A 21,489-nucleotide genomic window follows, 5' to 3' on the forward strand; every position below is an offset into this window, starting at 1 on the left:
CGCTTCCTTATTCTGGAAGCGCAGGTTCAGTGCCAGGGGCTGGGGTGGGGTCAGCGGAGCCCGCTAGTAAAGTCAAGGTCCACGCAGCTGCGGACTCAGACCCGGGCCCAGGGCCCTGGCCGCAGCGTGAAGAGGGGATGGGGTCGCCGCTCCCACTTCTGCCCTGACAGGAAGTCTCTGGAGCCCCGGGACAGGGCAGCGAGCGGGCGCCGAAGAGGCAAAAGGGGACACGCGGGCCTGCGGCGGGCGCTCCTCTGAGCTTCCGTGGACTCCCGAATGCGGGCACTGGAGGTGCGCGGCCCCGGCCCTAGCGCGCTCCCGGCACACAGCGGGCGCGCGGCCCCGGCTCCGGCGCGCTCCCGGCACACAGTAGGCGTGCGGCGCAGGCGGGTGGCCGGAAGGGGGCGCCGGCGGGCGGTATCCGGGGGCGGAGCCGACGCGGCCGGCAGGGCGGACGGGCGCGGGCAGCGCGTGGCGGCGGCGATGGGCGAGGGCGGGCTGCCCCCGGCCTTCCAGCTGCTGCTGCGCGCGTGTGACCAGGGCGACACGGAGACGGCGCGGCGGCTGCTGGAGCCGGGGGCAGCGGAGCCAGCCGAGCGCGGCGCGGAGCCGGAGGCGGGCGCGGAGCCGGCGGGGGCCGAGGCGGCCGGGCCCGGGGCCGCAGCGGCGGCGGCAGTCGGGGCGGCGGCGGCAGTCGGGGCTCCGGTGCCAGTGGACTGCTCGGACGAGGCGGGCAACACCGCACTGCAGTTCGCCGCGGCCGGGGGCCACGAACCGCTGGTGCGCTTCCTGCTGCGCCGCGGTGCCTCGGTCAACAGCCGCAACCACTACGGCTGGAGCGCGCTCATGCAGGCGGCCAGGTGAGGCGGCGGGGCCCGGGGGCCCGGGACCAGAGTGGTGCCCGGCGCTGGCCCGGGACGCGGTCCCCGGCGGCCGGATCTCCCCGGCGGCCACGTGCCCCGGGAGGTAAAGAGTTAAGGACTCCTTAGAGTTGGAATGGTAAACTTTGAGTAGTCTTTGGTAAACTTTGAGCATAGAAGTGGAAACACTTTTGAATTAACATAAAATCGGATTCTTAGAAATTTTGGCCTTTCAGAATAGAATCTGGAGACAGCGAATAGAATCGTAGAGACTTACAACCTTAGAGATTTAATTCATTTCTTATTGCAGTAAGGGTTTCCTCAGAACCTGCCTTCCCTTCCTGGCTTGGCGTTGAGGATGCTGCGAGACCCAGGCAGAGTCCCCACCCAGGGCATTGGTGGGCAGGCCAGGCAAAGGAACGAGCTTGCCGGAAAGGTTTGAGTAGCTGTGGGGCAGGTGACCCATTTTGGAGACGTGAGGGAAGGTTTCTGGTAGAAATGATGTTTATATCCACGTGGAGACCTGCGGATGCCTGAGAATTAGCCAGGACATTACAAGTGGGATGTGGGAAGAGCATGATGGGAGGCCCATGCAAAGGCTTGGGTGCACGAGCTAGTAGGACTGGTAGAATGATGTATGCATAGAATGTATGAGTAAAATGATGTACTGGCCCTCCCTGCAGAGAAGGCAGATGCCAGGGAGTTGGGGGAGTGGGGGAGCTGAAAAACGCTAGCTATCCTAGGGTGCTAAGGAGTCATGGAAGGTCCTAGGCAGAATGAGTGACAGAATCAGAGTTATGTTTTGGAAAAGTTACTTTCCTTGAAGTGTGAGAATAGATTAGAGGGGTAAGCTAGAGTGAAAAAGGCTGGTTAGGTGGAATTCGCTGCAGTCTGAGTGAGAGATGATGGTGGCCTAGACCAGAATAGAGACAGCGGAGGGAGGGCACCCAGATGAGTTTGTGATATATTCAGGGAGTAGATCAGCAGGAGTTGACGACTGGCCCTTGGGGAGGGGTAAAGGGAGACAGCAAGGATGGCATCTAGAGATCTGGCTTCTGTGAAGCATGCCATGATATCTCCCTGTTCTCTGGTCCCTCCGCAGCAGAAAGGCCTCTGTGGTAGCATCCATTACACCATGTTAATGCTGATTGGCTTCCTCGGTACCCAAACCTGGCCACGCATCAGAATCACCGGGATGCTTGTCTAAGTGCAGATTCCTGAGTTCCTTTTCTGGAGATTGTGATTTACAAGGCCCAGGGCGGTGAGGGGAGTAAGAGACAGGGACTCTGTGTGAGAAGAGGCTCCCCAGTGATTCTCTTGTATGGTAGGTTTGGGAGCCACTGATGTGTGATGTGTGTCTCATCTCTGCAATCCACCAAGTGCATGCAGAGGGGCCCTGGTGAGCCCCCTGAGGAATTTACTGAGTGAGGTTTGTGACTACAGCACTGACATGCCTCAGGGTGTCTCAGAGACCCCGATCATCAGTTTTAACCAAGTTCTGCAGGATAGTCTTGAGCCTGGGTGTTTTAAAATGTGCTCTTCCTCAGTTGGTGTGACACCGACCCTATATTCAGGTAGCATCTCTGCCTGTGTTGAGTTGTGCTCCAGCTTTCTGCTGTGTTAATTCATACCAAAAGGTCAAGTTGAGGAGTAGTATATGTGGAAGACTTCCAGAAGGATGTACAGTGTGTCTGTCCCTCAGATCGGGGTAGGCAAATGAATGGCCCGTGTGCTGACACCTTCCAGCCTTGTGCTCTTCTTCCTTGGATCTGGATATGCCCCAGAATCCTGCTCAAAACCACACCCCTGGCAGCCACCACGCTGGGTCTAAGTGAGCATCTATTTATCATCCCAGCTCTTTGTGTGGATCAGGCCAGACTATCAGACACCCTGTGCCTTTGGTCTTTTGTGGGTGTTTTAGTATTAGAAATGGTGACGTTAGTGTTTTTTCCTGTTCTTTTTTTTTTTTTTTTTTTTTGAGACGGAGTCTTGCTCTGTCACCAGGCTGGAGTGCAGTGGCGTGATCTCGACTCACTGAAACCTTCACCTCCTGGGTTCAAGCGATTCTCCTGCCTCAGCCTCTGGAGTAGCTGGGATTACAGGCAAGTGCCACCAAACCCAGCTACTTTTTGTATTTTTAGTAGAGACAGGGTTTCACTATGTTGGCCAGACTGGTCTCAATCTCCTGATTTCGTGAAATGCCCGCCTCAGCCTCCCAAAGTGCTGCGATTACAGGCGTGAGCCACCGCGCTGGGCCATGTTTTTTCCTGTTCTTAAAATAACAGGTAACCTTTGGCTGGGTGCAGTGGCTCACGCCTGTAATCCCAGCACTTTGGGAGGCTGAGGCGGGCAGATCACAAGGTCAGGAGATCGAGACCAGCCTGGCCAACATAGGGAAACCGCATCTCTACTAAAGATACAAAAATTAGCTGGGCGTGGTGGCACGGGCATGGTGGCACGCACCTGTAGTCCCAACTACTTGGGAGGCTGAGGCAGGAGAATCGCTTGAACGCAGGAGGCGGAGGTTGCAGTGAGCTGAGATCACGCCACTGCACTCCAGCCTGGTGACAGAACGAGACTCCATCTCAAAAAAAAAAAAAAACAAAGAACAACAAAAAAACAAGTAACCTTTATTGAGCACTGACTTTCTGTCAAGCACTGTGCTAAGTGCTTTAAATGAATTAACTCATTCAAACCATACAAAACCTTAGGAAGGAGGTACTATTGTCATCCTCATTTCATAGATGAGGAATTGAGGAACAGAGAAGTTAAATAACTTGCCCAAGTCACCTAGCTACCAGGTGGTGAGTCAGATTCACACCTAGGGAGGTGGCTCCAGAGCCTGTACTCCCAGCCATGAGTCTTGTAACTGATAGTTTCCCTCTTGGTGTTGGTGCCTGGAAGCGGCTTGCCAAATCTGCCGGAGACTTCTCTCCAAGGGACAAGGTTGCATAGTGTTTACCTTCCTTCCCTACCCTTCATTTCCCGCCTGCCAGTGGGGCACAGCTGGAGTCTCAGCCCAGTGCTTTGAGAGGGGAAAATGTGTGCCAGCTCTTTAAACACAGGTGTTAATTGCTGAAATTCATCCGTAATCACAGCACCTTTTCAGAAAGCCCCTAGCATGCCCATCTCCGGCAGTTACCTATTAGAAACTTAGCATCCACAACATTATCTTAGCCTTGCTTGGATCCTTTTATATTTTCAGCATAGTTGAGTGCTCTCTTGGGCTACTCACTAATTCAGAAAACATTCCAAATTTCACTATTTCTGCTCTAATTCGGCGCTTTTCTTCCTCCTTAAAAATTGGTTATACTGGAGCTTCGATTTTGTGTCCAGGTTCAACTTTTGACTCTATCACGTTCAAATTGAGAGGCTTTAGATTAATTGCTTTCCACTGTAATCTTCAGTTTCCTAATCTGTGAGTTTATCTCAGGGTTTATTAAGATCAAATGAGATAAAAATGTGACAGCACCTTGTAATCTGCTGTTAGGGATTATGCTAGATTTTATCTTATGCTCAATAACTAAATAGTGTAATCTTTTAGAAATCTCTACTACAGTGGAGGATACACCAGTTCTTCAGTGATTTCCACTGCTCACCTCTGGACTGTCCCCTATGGGGTTATGCCATTTATGCATTCATTTACTCAGCTTGTTTGACAAAATTTACTGAGCTCCGATGTGAATCAGCCACTATGGTAGGGGCTGGGGAAACAACATGCATGGAACCTTGTCCTGTCTTTGGAGAGCCCTACCCCTGAGTAGGAGAGACAATTAGAGAAAGGGGGCTCACATGCAGCCAGAAGTGAGCCCTTGGAATTAGGTGCTTAGAAGAGGGGCACTGACCTAGCCTGGTGAGGGGTGGTCTGGAAGCTGCTCAGAGTGGGTGAGATCTGAGCTGACTCCTGAAGCAGGACATGGTGGGGGGTGTGCTGAGTAGATGAGGACAGGAGAGTCCTCTGGTGGGGTCAGGATGGTGAAGGTGTGGGGAAGGTGGGAAGGTGTGGTTTGGGAGCAGGAGGAAGTGAGGTTGGCAAAGCAGTCAGGTCTTTGGCAATCAGAAGCTGGGGAGTGACAGATTTGGGTTTGGAGAATATCATTTGGGAGTCACATGGAGGATGGGCAGGAGGGAATGAGACTGGAGGCAGGGAGACACTGGGGTGCAGCTTTCTGCACTGAGTTGGTTTCAGTTTGCCTTGTCCCTTTCTGCTCTGGGAGTGGAGGTCAAGAGGCCCAGCCCCCTGCAGCTGATGGAGCTGTGTCACCAGGCTCTTGCTCCGCAGCTGAGGAGCCCCATGTTGTTCAGGTTCACATCCCAGAAGGTATTCAGCTGGAGCCTCAGACAGAGTTCAGCCCTGGCCTGGCCGCCAGCCGCCAGGAGGAGGGAGGTCTTGGGTTTAGATGAGGTGCAAAACTGGCTCCCGGGAAGGAGGGCTGAGCATTGAGAAACCCAGAAGCTGCCTCACAGATGGAGACATGACAGTGGCTTTGTGGTCTCGAAAACCTGGAGTAGACAGCCCCTGTCTTGTCATTGTTTTCTTGTTAGTCCAGGGCTGCTTCCAGCTTGGAGATACACAACTCCGAGCCCACCAGAGACACCACAAAACAGAACTTTTCTGCCCTCTGGTGTTAAAAGAAGGAAGAGATTTTGCTGGGAAGAGGTACCTGTTTTCCTTCTCCTGGTATTAGGAAGTTGGTGGGTGCAGATCTTTCTCTTCAGGGGCCCAGCAGTGACTTCATTGAGGAAGATCTGGCCTAGGCCGGGTCCTCAGCCACCTGCAACAAACATTCCTGCCAGCAGGCGGCAGCAGGCCTCCAGGCCACAATGCCCAGCCCATCTGCTGACCACAGCCTTGCCACACCTCTTGGCATGGGGTGTGTGCTTTTGGGGATGGGGAGGGTAGAAATGAATCAGACATGGGCCCTGCCTGTGGGGAAATTAGAGCACAGGCAGAGAGACAGATTCCCAGGCTATAAAGCAGAATAAAATGGACTGTCTGAAATGTAGGAGGCAGCATGGTGTAAGAGAAAAAGCAAGGGCAGCGGCATTCACACAGACCTGTCGTGACCCTGATGCCACCCCTTACCAGCCGGGTAACCCTTGGCACGTTGAATAACGTAACATGAACAATTATAATACCTAACAATCGCTAACGTTGATATGATATTTCGTGTGGCCAGGCACAGAGCCAGGTGCTTTACATGTAACTCATTTAATCCCCAACAACCCTTGAAGTAGGTACAGTTATATCCCCATTTTACAGATCAGGAAATGAAGGCACAAAGAAATCAAAGTTTTTCCTAAAGGTCATGCAGCTGGTGGTGGGGAGAGCTGGATTTGAACCCAGGCAGGGCAGCTGCTCACCTTCATGATGGTGCATCTGCATCCGTGTGGCTGGCACAGTGCCTGACACCAGAATAAGACCTCTTATTATGAGCAGCTGCCAGGACTAATAATTCATGCCAATTAAGGATGACATAAGCTGTCTCCCGAGTGCTGTGTGTTTAGTGTCACTAATTCTCCATCTTCCTGGCAGATTTGGGCATGTGAGTGTGGCACACCTCCTGTTGGATCATGGGGCTGATGTCAATGCCCAGAACCGGCTGGGGGCCAGTGTGCTCACTGTGGCTTCTCGGGGTGGCCACCTGGGTGTGGTGAAGCTGCTCCTGGAAGCCGGTGCCTTTGTGGACCATCACCACCCTTCGGGTGAGCAACTGGGGTTGGGCAACAGCAGGGATGAGCCCTTGGACATCACGGCCCTGATGGCCGCCATCCAGCACGGGCACGAGGCCCTGGTGCGTCTACTGATGGAGTGGGGCGCGGACCCCAACCGTGCAGCCCGGACCGTGGGCTGGAGCCCGCTGATGCTGGCCGCACTCACTGGGCGGCTTGGAGTGGCCCAGCAGCTGGTGGAGAAGGGCGCCAACCCTGACCACCTCAGCGTGCTGGAGAAGACCGCCTTCGAGGTTGCGCTGGACTGCAAGCACAGGGACCTTGTAGACTACCTGGATCCGCTGACCACCATCAGGCCCAAAACAGGTCAGGCTGCATGCCCCCCGTGGCTTCACAGAGGACCCCAAATTGTGTTTATGTGGCTTAAGCTGAGGATTGCTGTACTGGAAGGACACGCAGAACTCACAGTCCAGCCCTGCAGACCAGTGAGACTGAGGAAGTGGTGTGCTTAAGGGGGGATTGCCTGTGACATGCAGGTTCTTGGCCCACTCTGCAGAGTCTGATTTGGTAGCCCTGGGCAAGAGCCTGGAAACCTCTATAACATGGCTGCTCTCCCCAACCACATCATTCTGATGCAGGTGGTTCTGGGGTCCTTCTAGAACAAGGTTTGGCAAACTTTTTCTATAAAAGGCCAGATAGACTGTGTGGACCATACAGTCCCTGTTAAAACTACAGTAGTCACTTCTAGAGTGAAAGTAGCCTTACATATGTAATAAGTAAATGAATGGGTGTGGCTATGCATATAATATGTAAATGAGTCAGGTGTGGCTAGGTTCTAATAAATTAGAATTACAAAAACAGGCAGTGGGGCATATTTGAGCCATGGGCTATAGTTTGCCAGCCCCTGCTCTACAATAGTGTGCCTGACCTCCTCTGCCCTGATCATTTCTCAAACACTAATGCATGTAAAATTGATGAAAATTAGATTTTTAAAAAACATCTAGCAGTACATCTTTTTTTTTTTTTTTTTTACTTCTTGCCATCTCTCTGGCATGTAAAGAGTTGTCTAAACAATCCTTAGCAAATCTGCCATAGGACATACCACATTTCAAAACCTCTAATGCACCGTTTGCAATAAGATCGCGACACACAGCCTTGGTACCCTCTGTCTATGTAAAAGGCCTGACTTTGATGGCAGGACTGACAGCCAGGGAGTAACAGTAGGTGGGCTGCAGTGTATAAAATCATCTAGCTCTGAGAGGTCAAGAACTGAAGAAAGTAGCTTCAGGCACATTGGCTAAAAAGACCTGAAAGTGTTAAGTTTGTTACCATTGAAAGAATATAGAATAGCCCCATCAATCAAGAGATGCTGAAAATTTGGTAATGCTTATTAGAAATACACTCTCCAACAACAACAAAAAAAATACACCAATCAGAACAAGTCTGAAATAAACATGTTTTAAAAGCCTGTGATGACAGAGAGGTGGCAAAAATGAAGAGGACGCTCAAATGAAAAGGAAAAAGAAGTGAAGTTTAGGAAGAACTACCTGAAGCCAAGATACCTCTTACTTTGTCCAGGTGGGAAACTGAGGCCCAGAGAGGGAAGAAAGCTGGTCAGAGGTCACACACCCGTTGGAAGCTGAGTGAGTGATACTCAGGAGGTGAGGATTCCATGGGAAGAGCACCTAGAGGTGATTCTCCCACCTGCAGCTCCTGCATGGGCTCTAGAAGCTGGTTTAACCCTGACTCTTCTGAGCCTTTGCCTCATCTGTGAAATGGACACAGTGACAACTACTACAGGGTGGTGGTGAGCAGAAGGCAGGTTATCCTCTGGCGTGTGAGATACTCAGCCCAGTAGAGTGTTAGGGACTCATAAAGGCTTTGCTATTAGAAGTTAGGGCCCCAGTCTCCTAGGACAGGGTTTTGTTTTGTTTTTGTTTTTGACACAAGGCCATTGCTCTCATTTAAAGGTTTGGGTTGTTTGTGGCAGGGATGGGGAAAGGATCTGCCCTTCCCAGGCCCTGCCGTGCCCAGCACACCTGCCATGCTGAATCTCCCCTCACCCTCGCAGGGACCCTCTGAGGAGGGTATTCCCCCATTTTGCAGGGGAGGGAATTCAGGCTCAGAAGTGAACACTCCAGAGCTTGCACTTGCCCGTGCCTGCCGAGCTGTGCCTCTTCTGCTGTGTATGCATTCTCCTTCCCAGGTTTCCTTAGCCTCTGCATCTTGAATCTTCACGGAGTGCCCTTGGGCTTAGCTTCTGACAGGCTTCATTTTAGGGATTGTCCTGGCATCATGGGATGGTGATGTCTTCATTTCCCCAAGACGCAGTGGCTCAGACACATTGGTGAATGTGGCCAAGGTCACTGTCTACTTGGTTCGACACTGGCTGCACCCCTGCTGGCCAAGGGACCTTGAACCAGCTGCCTCAATTCACCAAGCTCCCATTTCCTTCTCCACAAATGGGTGCTGGAGTGATACCCACCTCAGGACTGCTATGGGGTTCACGTGAGATCCTGCCTGGCCCAGAGGGAGCACATGAGAAGTGGCATTACTCCATAGTGTTGTCGGCGTTATTTGACAGGAGCGAACCTCGGGTCTTCCAGCAGGATCAGGTCATGTTCCCATCGAGCAGACCCAGTCTGAGGCTCACTTCTCCCACTCTGTACCTGGGTGGTCTTGGTCATCTTAATTGGCCCTGCAGGACTTCAGTGTCTTTTTTCATAAAATAGTCATATAAAGGCACTTTTCTTGGGAGATTTTTGTGAGGAATAGTAAGATCATGCCTGTAAAATTTTTATCGCAGTGCCCTGGCACATAGACGACATCCAATAAATGGAAACTATTATGTTTTGATTGATAATACATTCATTCCGATACTTTACAAAGGCGTGCTGAGGCCTGCTGTGTATGGGGCACCTTTCTAGGCATTTTGGATACATCAGTGAACAAATGAGATCCAAATCCCTGCCCTTGAGGACCTTGGCCTCGATAAGGGGAGACAGGCGGTCAGTAGGAAATAAGCATATTAAATATATAGTAGGGTAGATGGTAAGTGCCACGGGGTTAAAAAAAAAAAAAAAAAAAGGCAACGTAAAGAGGTTGGGTGTGGCAGAGATGGGACAATGCAGGCTGCTATGTCAAATGGAGTGGTTGGGCAACCTTGAGAAGGTGGGACTGCAGCAGACATGCAGGACCTGAGGGAGTGTGTTGGCCCTGGGGGATCCCTGGGAAGAGCCCCAGGTAGGGTGCAGGCTGTGCTATTGATAATGACAGATTACGAAATAAATAATAGGAGCCCCAGCTCTTACTGTGCAATGCCCGGAAATCCAGCCCTCACCAAGGCCTTGGAGGTCCCCTGGTCTCTGCCTTTCATTAGCAGCAGGACAGGGTACTTTTGATGCTGTAACTGTCATTGTGACACCTCTGACTCCGCACTGAGGTTGTGGTGTGGAATTGGAGCTGATTTCTTTTCCTTGGGATGGGGCAGGGTCCCTGGGTCTGCTTGGATATAGACAAAAAAAACTGAAGCCCAAAGCGAGGAAGAGACCTGCCCAGAGTTACTGGGTGTCAGGACACAGCTGCCCCTGCCTCTTGGGGCCAGGCTCGGCTGTCAGTGATTAACTTGTGTCAGATGGTTGCTTAGCAGCCAACACTAAGACCAGGTGACACTCTTTTCTGTGAAAAGGTCTTGGCGTGAGAAGACTGCACCCCACAGCAAAGTTGGTTCTTGAATACTTGAAGGAACATGATGTATTTTTTAAAAGTCAGGTGCAGAATTGTTTCTTGATAGTATTTCACAGGGAAAATTGATATACTGTGTCCCATGGCAGTGTCTGTACTTCCCATGAAGAATTCTGGGATTCTGGCCCAGTGTGGTGGCTCATGCCTGTAATCCCAGCACTTTGGGAGGTGGAGGTGGGTGAATCACGAGGTCAGGAGTTCGAGACCAACCTGGCCAAGATGGTGAAACCTCATCTCTACTGAAAATACAAAAATTAGCTGGATGCGGTGGCGGGTGCCTATAATCCCAGCTACTCTGGAAGCAGAGGCAGGAGAATCGCTTGAACCCTGGAGAGGGAGGTTGCAGTGAGCGGAGATCTCACCACTGCCCTCTAGCCTGGGAGACAGAGCAAGACTCCGTCTCAAAAAAAAAACACGAAAAAGGAATTCTGGAGTTCTGGCCTGGAGCGGTGGCTCACACCTGCAATCCCAGCAGTTTGGGAGGCCAAGGTGGGCAGATCACTTGAGGTCAGGAGTTTGAGACCAGCCTGGCCAACATGGCAAAACCCTGTCTCTACTAAAAATACAAAAATTAGCCAGGTGTGGTGGCATGTGCCTGTCATCCCAGCTACTTGGGAGGCCGAGGCACAAGAATCACTTGAACCCAGGAGGCAGAGGTTGCAGTGAGCCAAGATCACGCCACTGCACTCCAGCCTAGGTGACAGAGCAAGACTCCATCTCAAAAAAAGAATTCTGGGGTTTACCTTGCTGGTTGCTAAAGAAAGTAATTGCTCTTTGAGTGGGATGTTGACATTATCATTTGATCCCTGCAGCAGCCAGGTGAGAGGGATGCTATCCCCACATTTGTGATGAAGAGGCAGCTTACTCTAAAAATGTACGCTGAAATTCGCATGTACTGACTCCACACTCTGTGCTCCTTGCCCTGGGCTGCAGCTTCCTCCCAGTTGCTCAAGAGGGCTCATCTGGACCAGAGTCAGCCCAGAGTCACAAGTGCCCTCTGGCGGCTGCTCCATCCCCTGGGATCAATTAAAGGCTGCAAAAGGCCTGTCTTCAGCCCCCCAGCAAGCAGATTGGCCATGAGGATGCCTGCTCTGACAGGAACGGGTACCTGCTGGCCCAAGCTTGGAGGAAGGTGTGGGATGAGCATGTGAGGGAGGGGCTAACATCTGGCGGCTGCAGCAAGGCTCAGCTGTGCAGGTAGGCATGGGGTCTGGCCCCAGCCTAGCAGCTGGGCTTCAGGGTACAGCATGAAGATACCCAGTTGGACAGTGCTTTTGGGCAGCTGTGTCTGCAGGTTTGGAGCAGGAAGCATGTTCTGATTGCTTCTTACATGGGAGGGAAAGAAAATATTAGCATTGGCTCTTCTGTTGGCTGTGGCTGTGAACTTCCTTAGAGCTCAGCTGCTCGATATCTCAGGAGTCCTCTGATTTGGAATTATGATTGTACATTTAGTTTTTAGAAGAAAAAAATTTTTTAAACAATGTCCATAGGAATCCAGGATTTTCTAAGACCCCAAGACTTTTCAGTATATGTAAGAAAGGATATGTCAACGTTTGTTTTGCCTAAAAATGATTGCTTTATTTGCATGAGATCAGGGCCGTGATCTGCCACTCATTCGTGTTTTGTTGGCAAGATCTGTCTCTGAAGTGTTTTCAGATGTTCTTAGGTAATAAACCTTCCAGAAGAGCTGCTGGATTTGTCCATTACATAGGTCTCCAATTAGATTGCTTTTGAGAATTAGGTGCTTTTTAAAGCCAGGCTGTGTTGTTACACCCTTGTGACTTTTCTGTTATATTAAACCTTTCCGTGGTTAACTTTAAAAATCTTTGTTTACCCAGATGAGGAGAAAAGGCGACCTGATATTTTCCATGCATTGAAAATGGGTAAGCGCTTTAGAAAATCTTTTTGGATATTTAAGAATACAGGGCTACATTCTCCCAACCTAATATTTGTAGTCCTTTGCAGGGCCACCCAGGGTATTTGAGAAAGAAATGGGCATTTTGGTGTTTGGTGTTTGGAAGTTCAGATCCTGGAGGCCAGTATTTGTTATAGAGCTCTATACGTAGACTCCAGACAGCCTCCAGCCCCACTCTAGCCAAACACTGGCTAGCTATGCCCTAGCTCCTCCTACATCTGAAATGCCTCTCTGCATACCCACTCCAGTCTCTTTGTGACAAAGAGGCATTTAGCCTAAAATTTTCTCTCTTAATGTAGACCCTGCCTCCAGGAAGCCCTTCCCGATCCTCACCCCGCAGCGAGACCTGAACTCCTTCTGTCGTCTTCTGTCTCCTTCATCTGTTCTCTGAAGACACTAACAACACTTCTGTCTTTTGGTAACACTTCTACCCATTCATATGCTTGTCTGTCTCGCCTAGACTGAGGCATTTGAGAGTCGGGGCTATCTCTGACCCCCTCTTAGTATCCCCTATGATGCCCAGCAAGTGTTTGTTATGTGAACTACAGGAGAAATCAGCCTATGGTACCAGGCCCACAGATCACCCGGACTCCTGCTTGTGTTTGCAGGAAACTTCCAGCTGGTCAAGGAGATTGCCGATGAAGACCCCAGCCACGTGAACTTGATCAATGGGGATGGGGCGACGCCACTGATGCTAGCAGCTGTTACGGGGCAGCTGGCTCTGGTGCAGCTGCTGGTGGAGAGGCATGCGGATATTGACAAGCAGGACAGCGTACATGGCTGGACGGCCCTCATGCAGGCAACCTACCATGGGTCAGTGCCAGCTCCACACCCTCAGCGACAAGGCCAGACAGATGCTCTGGCCTGAGATGGGGGTTTCCAATGGGCTCTTCTGGTCCTGAGATGCTGCATACGAACCCCAGGACTGTGACGACATTGAGGCATGCAAAAAAAAAAAATGAAAGCGGCACAGGCTCATTTTATTCCCACCGTTCTGTGTTCAGATTTCCTGTTCCCCCATCACAGAATTTCACAGTGGCCCTGAAAAACCATGCAGCAGGAGCATTTTATGCAGAGAGATAAGGTTCTCTAGGTTGGTTTCAGTTGAACACAGTGACTGGTTCATTGGAGTTTTCACATTGAGATATAGCGACCTCCTTAAGTAGCTCCTGTATGAAGTAAACATTGGTTATTCATACCATTGTCGTCTTGTGATGATTGATGGTGAGATGTGTCCTACCCCATCTCCTTGTTAATAGGCTTCAGTGTTTACAGGGTGCTTATGAACCCCTTCTTATGTGATCATCCCAGCAGGATGGGCTGTCATCCTCCTGGAGGCCTCGTCTTTGAGGTGGGCATCTTGTAGCTGCTAAGTGATCTGACTCCCAATTAGAGGTTCTTTCCTTGCCCTCTTCTAGGTGATCAGATCACTTCGCTGCGTCATCTGAAAACAGTGTTTTCTTATTCAATGAGTCTTGAATTCCAAGACGAAATTTTATTTCAGACACCTTGATCTGTAGGAGACTTTCCCAATGGAGATGTCCTGATTTAGGGTGGAAGAAGTGGAGTCTCCATGGGGGTCAGTGATTTTTGGGCAGAGCCCTTGGTTTTGTCTTCTCCTCTCCCCTCCCCCTCCCCCCTCCCCCTCCCCTCCCCCTCCCCTCCCCCTCCCCTCCCCCTCCCCTCCCCCTTCCCCTCCCCCTCCCCTTCCCCCCTCCCCTCCCCCTCCCCTTCCCCCCCTCCCCCTCCCCTTCCCCCCCTCCCCTCCCCCTCCCCTCCCCCCCTCTCCCCCCCTCCCCTCTCCAACAGTATCTCACTTTGTTGCCAGACTGGAGTACAGTAGCATGATCATGGCTCACTGCAGCCTTGACCTCCCAGACTCAAGCAGTCCTCCCGCCTCAGTCCCTCAAGTAGCTGGAACTACAGACTTGCACCACCACACCTAGCTAATTTTTAAACAAAATTTTTAGTAGAGACAGGGACCCCTATGTTGCCCAGGCTAGTCTCAAACTCCTGGGCTCAAGTGATCCTCCTGCCTTGACTTCCCAAAGTGTTGGGATTACGCACGTGAGCCACCGCATCTAGCCTCGGTTTTCATGTTGTTCCTGGAAGAAGCACTTAGACTTTGATTTAAATCATGTTCCTGCTTGACCTGCCCACATGCTAGGGAATGAGAGAATGTGAGACTGTTTGCCCTTCCATGCCCTTCTTAAATGCTCAGAGACTGAGCTTTGTAGTTAATGTTGTTGGTTTTGTTGCCCAGGAGCAAAGCCATGCTTTTGCTTTCAGTGAATGTAACTCTAGCATTTTCTTCCCAGGAATAAGGAAATTGTCAAATATCTGCTAAACCAAGGGGCCGATGTCACTCTTCGTGCAAAAAATGGATACACGGCGTTTGACCTGGTGATGCTGCTGAATGATCCTGGTAGGTAATTTCAAGAAAAGGGTTGTAAATCTACCCAGCGTTTCTTGGGCTGGGAGTCAAGACAGCCACCTCCTCTGGTGACTTGTGTTTTAAGCACTTGCTTATTCGTGGGGGAAAGTCATTCTCAAGTGTCAGGAGCTTGCTGCATGATCTTAGGCAAGTTCCTTCCCTCCCCAGTGAAGTGCTGGACTTGGACCAGGTGGCCCCGGGGACTTCTTCCAGCACCAACCTCCTAGGAGTCTCCAGAGAGGGAAGGAAAATAAGACGTGTCTGACTTTGCAGTCCACACACACCCTAGAATGGCATCTGTGCTTCACAGCCAGAAATCCTGAGTCACTCAGGTGGAAACATAAAGGCCCCTTTGATAAGCAGAATGGGAGATAGAGCAATGGCTGCCTCAGCTTAATTGTGTAGGTAGAGGCTGCAGGGTCAAGGGTCGTGTGCTGGGAATGTGGCCATTAGTTCCACCCCTCTTTGTCCTTGGCTGGTACCTGCTACTCCCCTTTGACCCTCCCCTGCTGTGACAGGCCCTCTTTTGGGACCTGGGCTTCCAGTTAGCCAGCTCAAGGGGAAAGGTCTGTGATCTGTCATCTTTCTTATTACCCTGGAGTTTCAACCCAGAGAGAGAGAAGCCCCGAGGCCCTTCTGACCCACTAGGCTTGAACCCTGTGCTGGGATTCTAGCTGTTGGCTGTGGGGAGAGAAGACTTTCACCTCTGCAGTCACAAGTCACCTGCTGCCCCTCTTAGCTAGAGGGGTAGCCAGCAGGCATACCCTTCCTCATCACAGCACTGCCACCCTTGCCACCCCTTCCCTGCTGCAGGCCCGTGCACTTCACAGATGCACACTTGGTTCTGTTTGACCCTCAAAGAGGTCTGAGAGGGGAAGCAGAGGTTCACATCCTCTTGAAGAGATGAGGTCGCCAAGACTCGGGAAGTGATCTGTCCCAGCCAGAGAGTTGGAGTCCTGTGCCCCAAGTCCAGTGATCCTACTCCACCTAATTGGAGACCTTCTTCACGTGCCAAGAGTTTGTTATTCGGAATCAGTCCCCAACCACTCTCGCTGGATCTCATACACACTTTTTCTGAGAAACTCATCTTTTCAGTGTTCCTCTTCTCCCTAGCCTCCACTGCCATTTATTCCCTTTCCCAATAAAACAGTCTATTCCTAGGAATATGTTTCCTAGTGGGTTTTTAAATGAAGTGTTTACACAAAACTTTTGAAGAAACTCATGCCTATTATTGAATACTTGGAGAGAAAAAAGAAATAGCCTGGCATGGATGGCTCACGCCCATAATCCCAGCACTTTGGGAGGCTGAGGTGGGTGGATCACTTGAGGCCAGGGGTTCAAGACCAGCCTGGCCAGCATGACGAAACCCCATCTCTACTAAAAATACAAAAATTAGCCAGGCATGGTGGTGGGTGCTGCAGCCCCAGCTACATGGGAGGCTGAGGCAAAGAACTGCTTGAACCTAGAAGGTGGATATTGCAGTGAGCCAAGAGCGTGCCACTGCACTCCAGCCTGGGTGACAGAGCAAGACTCTGTCTCAAAAAAAAAAAAGAAAAATAGTCATCAAGAAAAAGCATTGTTAAAAAAAAAAAAAGAAAGAAAAAGCATTGTTAATAGTTTGAGTATCTTCTCAATCTTTTTTGCAATGCGTTTTTTATATAACTGAGTTGGGTTCTTAATAACTTCATAATACTTAATATTTTTAAGGCACTTGTATTGCTCTAAAGGAATTCCCATGAATTGTCAAGATACCTTTTATGTGGTGGGTATTAATGTCACTGACTTGTACAGATGCACAAAGAGGCTTTGTAATTTACCTGCAGTTACACAGCCAGGGAGGGACAGAGGCAGAATCTGAACCTCTGCAGCCTGGCTGTGAAGCCTGCACTTTTAAACACACTGTCCCCCTGCCTTCCTCGTGAGAGAGGACTTCCGGTTTTTCTTTCTGGTTAAGTAGGTTAAGCCCTGCTGGCTTTGTTTGCCACCTTTTGAAGATCAGATGGAGAGGCAGTTGCCTTGATTCTGGAATTACACAGACCCTGGAGCTGCAGGGCTGAGTTCTAAGTCTGACAGGGGTCATCTTGAGTCTTCTCCTCATGGCCCAACAGACATATTTGCAGGTAAAATGCTGCCTTTTGTGTCCATAGACACGGAACTTGTTCGACTGCTGGCATCTGTCTGCATGCAGGTGAATAAAGACAAAGGCCGGCCGAGCCACCAGCCGCCCCTGCCCCACTCGAAGGTCCGACAGCCCTGGAGCATCCCAGTGCTGCCCGATGACAAGGGTGGGCTGAAGGTTTGCCTTTTCCTGTCTTAAAGGGGCTTAGGGAGCCAGGGAGATGGGGGCTGGTGGGGTGCCTGCTGCCTCCTATGCACCCAGGCTGGTTTATGCTGGGGAGTCCCCGCAGGGGTGGCAGGTGAGCTGGTATTGAGCAATAGGAAACAAGGGGGACCAGGAAAAACTGGGGTGACTGTGACCATGTTGTGGCAACAGTGGCTGCTTTGTAAGAATGTGGGTCCACGCCTGTAATCCCAGCTACTCCAGAGGCTGAGACAGAATTGCTTGAGCCTAGGAGGCGGTGGTTGCAGTGAGCTGAGATCACGTCACTGCACTCCAGCCTGGGCGACAGAACAAGAACTTGTCTCAAAAAGTGATGTGGATCCATATTACTAGATCTCTCTTTCTTTTTTTTTTTTTAAAGGAAAAAATAGAAATCCAGATTTTGATATGGAATCTTAATTTATAAGTATAGGGAATTTTAGAAAATTCTGCATGATGTAGTACTGAGCTGGCCAAAGCAAACACTTCTCTTCCCAAGGAATCCATTTGCAGCCTCTGCTTTACTGTGCAGGATATTTGCTGATCGTGCCACTCTGGGGTCTCCCTGCAGTCCACAGGCCCTGCCAGCTTCCTGGAAACACCGGAAACAAGCTGTGGTGGCTGCTTGTAACTGCAAGCTGAGACTTTCTCTTTGGATTTCTCATCTTCCACGTCCTGCTCTACTTGTTTGAAATCAAACTTACTTTATGCCTGAGAAAACAAAACGACACACTGGTCTTGTCTGCCAACCTCCCCACTCTGCATGGGGTGGCAGCGCCTGCTGAGGGCTGCAGACTCGGCGCTCCTTTTGTGTCCATTGCTGGCTCGAGCTCTGCGTCCTTCCTGACTGTGTTGTTCTCATAGCTCCCTTCATTCCTGCTCTTACTGCCATTTCCACAGGCCAGGCCCTCACAGACGCCCTTTGTGGCTGTTCATTAACCTCTGAGTGGTCATGGGTTACAAGTGTTCGCCGGAGGTAGTGCCTGTCCTCTCTAGGTGAGGATCAGCTATAGGAGCAGCTGGCCCAGGCCCTGGTATAGAGATCCTGATGCCTCTCACATTATCACCAGAGCAGTAGGAGGGAAATTATGCAATGATAGACGCTTAGGAATCTGGAGCTGCCTCTGCGGCCATCTGTCCCTGTCTCACTGTAAGACCTCAAGCAAGTCAGCAATCCTGTCTGGGTCTCCATTTCTCAATCTGTGCAATGAGGAGATTGATTAGATGAGGGATGGCAAATAGGGTTCACTGCCACCTCCAGGCTATTGGAAGTGACTGCCTAAGGGCTGGGTCAGGAAAGATTAGTGAGTAACCATGGCTTATTGGGAATGGGTGCTATCGTTGATCAGTAATGTCTGTCCGGGCCCCAGGAGAGGGGAGGGCAGGCACATGTGAATGTAGTCACTGACTCTGGGCTAGCAGGTCCTGGGCCCGCTCTCCTTGCCCTTCCTGGAGCATGACTTCTGCTCTGCATTCCTTTGGCAGTCCTGGTGGAACCGAATGTCCAATCGGTTCCGAAAGCTCAAACTGATGCAGACGCTGCCCCGTGGGCTGTCCAGCAACCAGCCTTTGCCTTTCTCTGACGATCCTGAGCCAGCTCTGGACTCCACAATGAGGGCTGCCCCCCAGGACAAGATAAGCCGCTCTGCACTCCCTGATGCAGCCCCTGTGACCAAAGACAATGGTGAGAAAAGTCTGCACGTGCAGTAGAATTTTCGGAATGGTCTGAGCCTGTACCCTCTGCCCTTCATCCTACCTCCTGGGTTGCTGTCGGGTGAGATGATGTCGGAATGTGACACTGGAGCATAGAGGCTGGTCTGGTAGAAAAGATACTTAGGCAGGGACACAACCACCAGGAGTGTGATAGAATGAGAAGGTGCTGTCCAGTGGCAAGAGGCCCAGGTTCCTGTCCCACACTGCCTGCTGAGGGACGACAGGGAGTCATCCTTTCTCTTGCCTTTGATAGGTGGTTTTCCCCACCTATGAAATGTGACTGGTCTATGACACTGAAAGCATCTTGAAATAAAATGAGTTACTGGGAGGGTGTGAGTAGTGAGCTTCCCATCACTCGAGGTATTTAACAGCTTGGATAACTTTGTCAGTTTGCTGAAGGAGATTCCCATACTGACTGGAACATAGATAAGATCCCTTCTAACAGATTCCCCATAACCGGATTAGCTCCTCTGGCACCACTGTCTGAGACAGACTATTGAGCTAGGGGCACCACTGTCTGACCCAGCACAGCAGTGGTTTATGGAAAAGCTGAAAACATGCTCCAATATACCTTTTAAATGCCTTCCTTCTATTAAAATATCGAATACCAATTATTATTAAATATTTAAGCACCCAGGAGAGTTGGTTTTCCAGGATGAAGCCTGCCCCAGTCACTCATCCTTATGCTGTGGACACGTGGAGGGGTCATTTCAGGAAATTTCCATTTGTCTCTCAGGTCCTGGGAGCACAAGAGGAGAAAAGGAAGACACGTTATTGACAACCATGGTGAGCGTGGGGCTTTTCTAAAAGCATTTTAGGTCTCTGGCAATCATCAGTTGATTGATTTATAAGGAGGGATGTGGGCGTTTGTCTGTCTTTGTGGTGGTCACAGATAGGGTTGGTGATCAGAATGTGTAACAATGGGCTTAGCTCTGGCACTGAGGAGTCAGAACAGATGCCAGCTCTAAACTGTGGAGAGGGCTGTGCTGGTGCTCACCCGCTGAGTGTCAGCTCTGGCCCTGTTCTCAGGGAGGCAGGGGATTGAGGGTCAGAATTGATGGGCAGCATGAGAACCGAAGACTCACCATTTGGGCTGTGGAGAACCAGGGAGAGGAGTCAAAGAGGAGAGTATGTTTCCAGCTGGGGAGGCCTCAGTTTCCTCAGAGATGTATTAGGATTAGACTCAACTGTGAGTAACGGAAAGTCCCCAAATAACAATGGTGTAAATAAGACAGCCTACTTCATTCAAGTAAACAAAGTCCAGAACTAGTATATGGCTCGTTGGAGTTAGGGACTTGAGTCCTTTCTGCCTGTTGGTCCCCCAGGTGTAGTTTCTATTTCTAAGGTCACCTCTTGGTTCAAGATGGCTGCCAGAGCTCTGGCCATCACAGCCTCATTCCAGCAAGCAGGAGAGAGGAGGGGAGAAGAGGTAGCCGTGGGCACACGCCAGCTGTCTTTAAAGAAGTTTCTTGGGGCGACGCGCGGTGGCTCATGCCTGTAATCCCAGCACTTTGGGAGGCGGAGGCGGGTGGATTACTGAGGTCAGGAGTTTGAGACCAGCCTGGCCGAGGCGGGTGGATTACTGAGGTCAGGAGTTTGAGACCAGCCTGGCCAACATGGTGAAACCTCGTCTCTACTAAAAATACAAAAATTAGCTGGGCATAGGGTGGCGGGCACCTGTGATCCCAGATACTCGGGAGGCTGAGGCAGGAGAATTGGTTGAACCCGGGAGGCGGAGGTTGCAGTGAGCCGAGCTCGTGCCATTGCACTCCAGCCTGGGTGACAGCAAGATTCTATCTAAAAAAAAAAAAAAAAAAAGTTTCTTGGAAGCTACACTGCTTAAATCACAGTGGGAAAGCAGGGAAATGAAGTCTTTGTTCCAAGTGGTCCTGTGCCCATCTAAATAAACATGAGGGGTGTCCTTTCTAAGATGTGAAAAGTAGATACTGGGGGACAGTTTGTAGTCTCTGACTTTGGGGATCCCTCATGGTTATGGTTTTTAAACAAGATCACTCCCAGGAAGTTCTTAGCATAGTCTTAGCATAGTGTCTGGCCCAGAATAAGCTCCGTGGTGTGAACTTGGATGTGTTACCTCCCCTCTCTGGGTTTCACACTCCTTTCCTCTGACATGAGAGCTTAATGGTTAAAGTTGGACTTGAGTCCCTTTAGCGCTAAGACCCTAATACTAGCCAGCAGAGGGCAGTATTGCAGAGGACAAGGGAGCAGAGGGGACTCCCAGAAAAGGCATCAGCAGCGTCAGGAACTGCAGAGCCCAGCGAGGAGTCCTGACCCGATCTGCCCGCGGCTCCCTGCCACCCCAACAGGTGTAAATTGATGGCTCTAACACTGACTCTGGGGGCTTGTGTTGCCTGACATTTGATCATGTTATTAAATAGCAATAATTATTTTTGGTATGAAGACAGAAATGCTATTTTAGAAATTTTGGAAGAAGCAGTAAAACATAAAGGAGGAAAATAAATTCACCCCGATCACACACCCAGCTATAACCATGGTTGGCATTTTTATGGTATATGTCTTTTGAGTATTTTTTGTAAGCAGTTTTTTAGCATGTATAAATATGATATGATGTTATATATAATAATAGCAAATACCATAGCTCTTACTAAGTACCAGCTACTTTTCACTACACTTTGCATGTATTAGCTCATTTAATATTCCTGAGGTTGGCACTGTTAGTATCTTTCCCATATTGTGTTGAATCCAATTTATTTGTGATTTATATGTTGTGACCATCTTTTCCATGTCATCAAGCACCATGTAGTCACATCATATTTAATGGCTACATTAGAACATTCCAATGTAGGAACGT

At 50.3% G+C, this 21,489-nt stretch overlaps 1 protein-coding gene across 13 annotated transcripts in view; it reads left to right on the top strand.

Moving 5' to 3' along the window:
* Window positions 1-423: 423 nt before the first annotated feature.
* ANKS6 (ankyrin repeat and sterile alpha motif domain containing 6) overlaps window positions 424-21,489 on the top strand; it is a 64,730-nt gene continuing 43,664 nt past the window's right edge. For 6 of the 13 annotated variants that reach the window (XR_010120005.1, XM_063636170.1, XM_055271695.2 and 3 more), the window contains exons 1-9: window positions 425-860; window positions 6,397-6,899; window positions 11,211-11,381; window positions 12,116-12,160; window positions 12,801-13,005; window positions 14,511-14,617; window positions 16,774-16,922; window positions 18,432-18,630; window positions 19,396-19,445. Coding sequence is in view for 11 of the 13 variants with exons in the window: in XM_063636170.1 (XP_063492240.1) it covers window positions 484-860; window positions 6,397-6,899; window positions 11,211-11,381; window positions 12,116-12,160; window positions 12,801-13,005; window positions 14,511-14,617; window positions 16,774-16,922; window positions 18,432-18,630; window positions 19,396-19,445 (1,806 nt within the window). In the remaining 2 variants the exon portion in view is untranslated. Of the gene's footprint in view, window positions 861-3,167; window positions 5,521-6,396; window positions 6,900-11,210; window positions 11,382-12,115; window positions 12,161-12,800; window positions 13,006-14,510; window positions 14,618-16,773; window positions 16,923-18,431; window positions 18,631-19,395; window positions 19,446-21,489 lie in introns of those variants that run through there. The other 7 variants (XM_063636173.1, XM_063636172.1, XR_008656566.2 and 4 more) reach the window with 6 other exon arrangements.

This window comes from Symphalangus syndactylus, chromosome 3 (genome assembly GCF_028878055.3).
Source record: "Symphalangus syndactylus isolate Jambi chromosome 3, NHGRI_mSymSyn1-v2.1_pri, whole genome shotgun sequence".
NCBI classification, from domain to species: Eukaryota; Metazoa; Chordata; class Mammalia; order Primates; family Hylobatidae; genus Symphalangus; species Symphalangus syndactylus.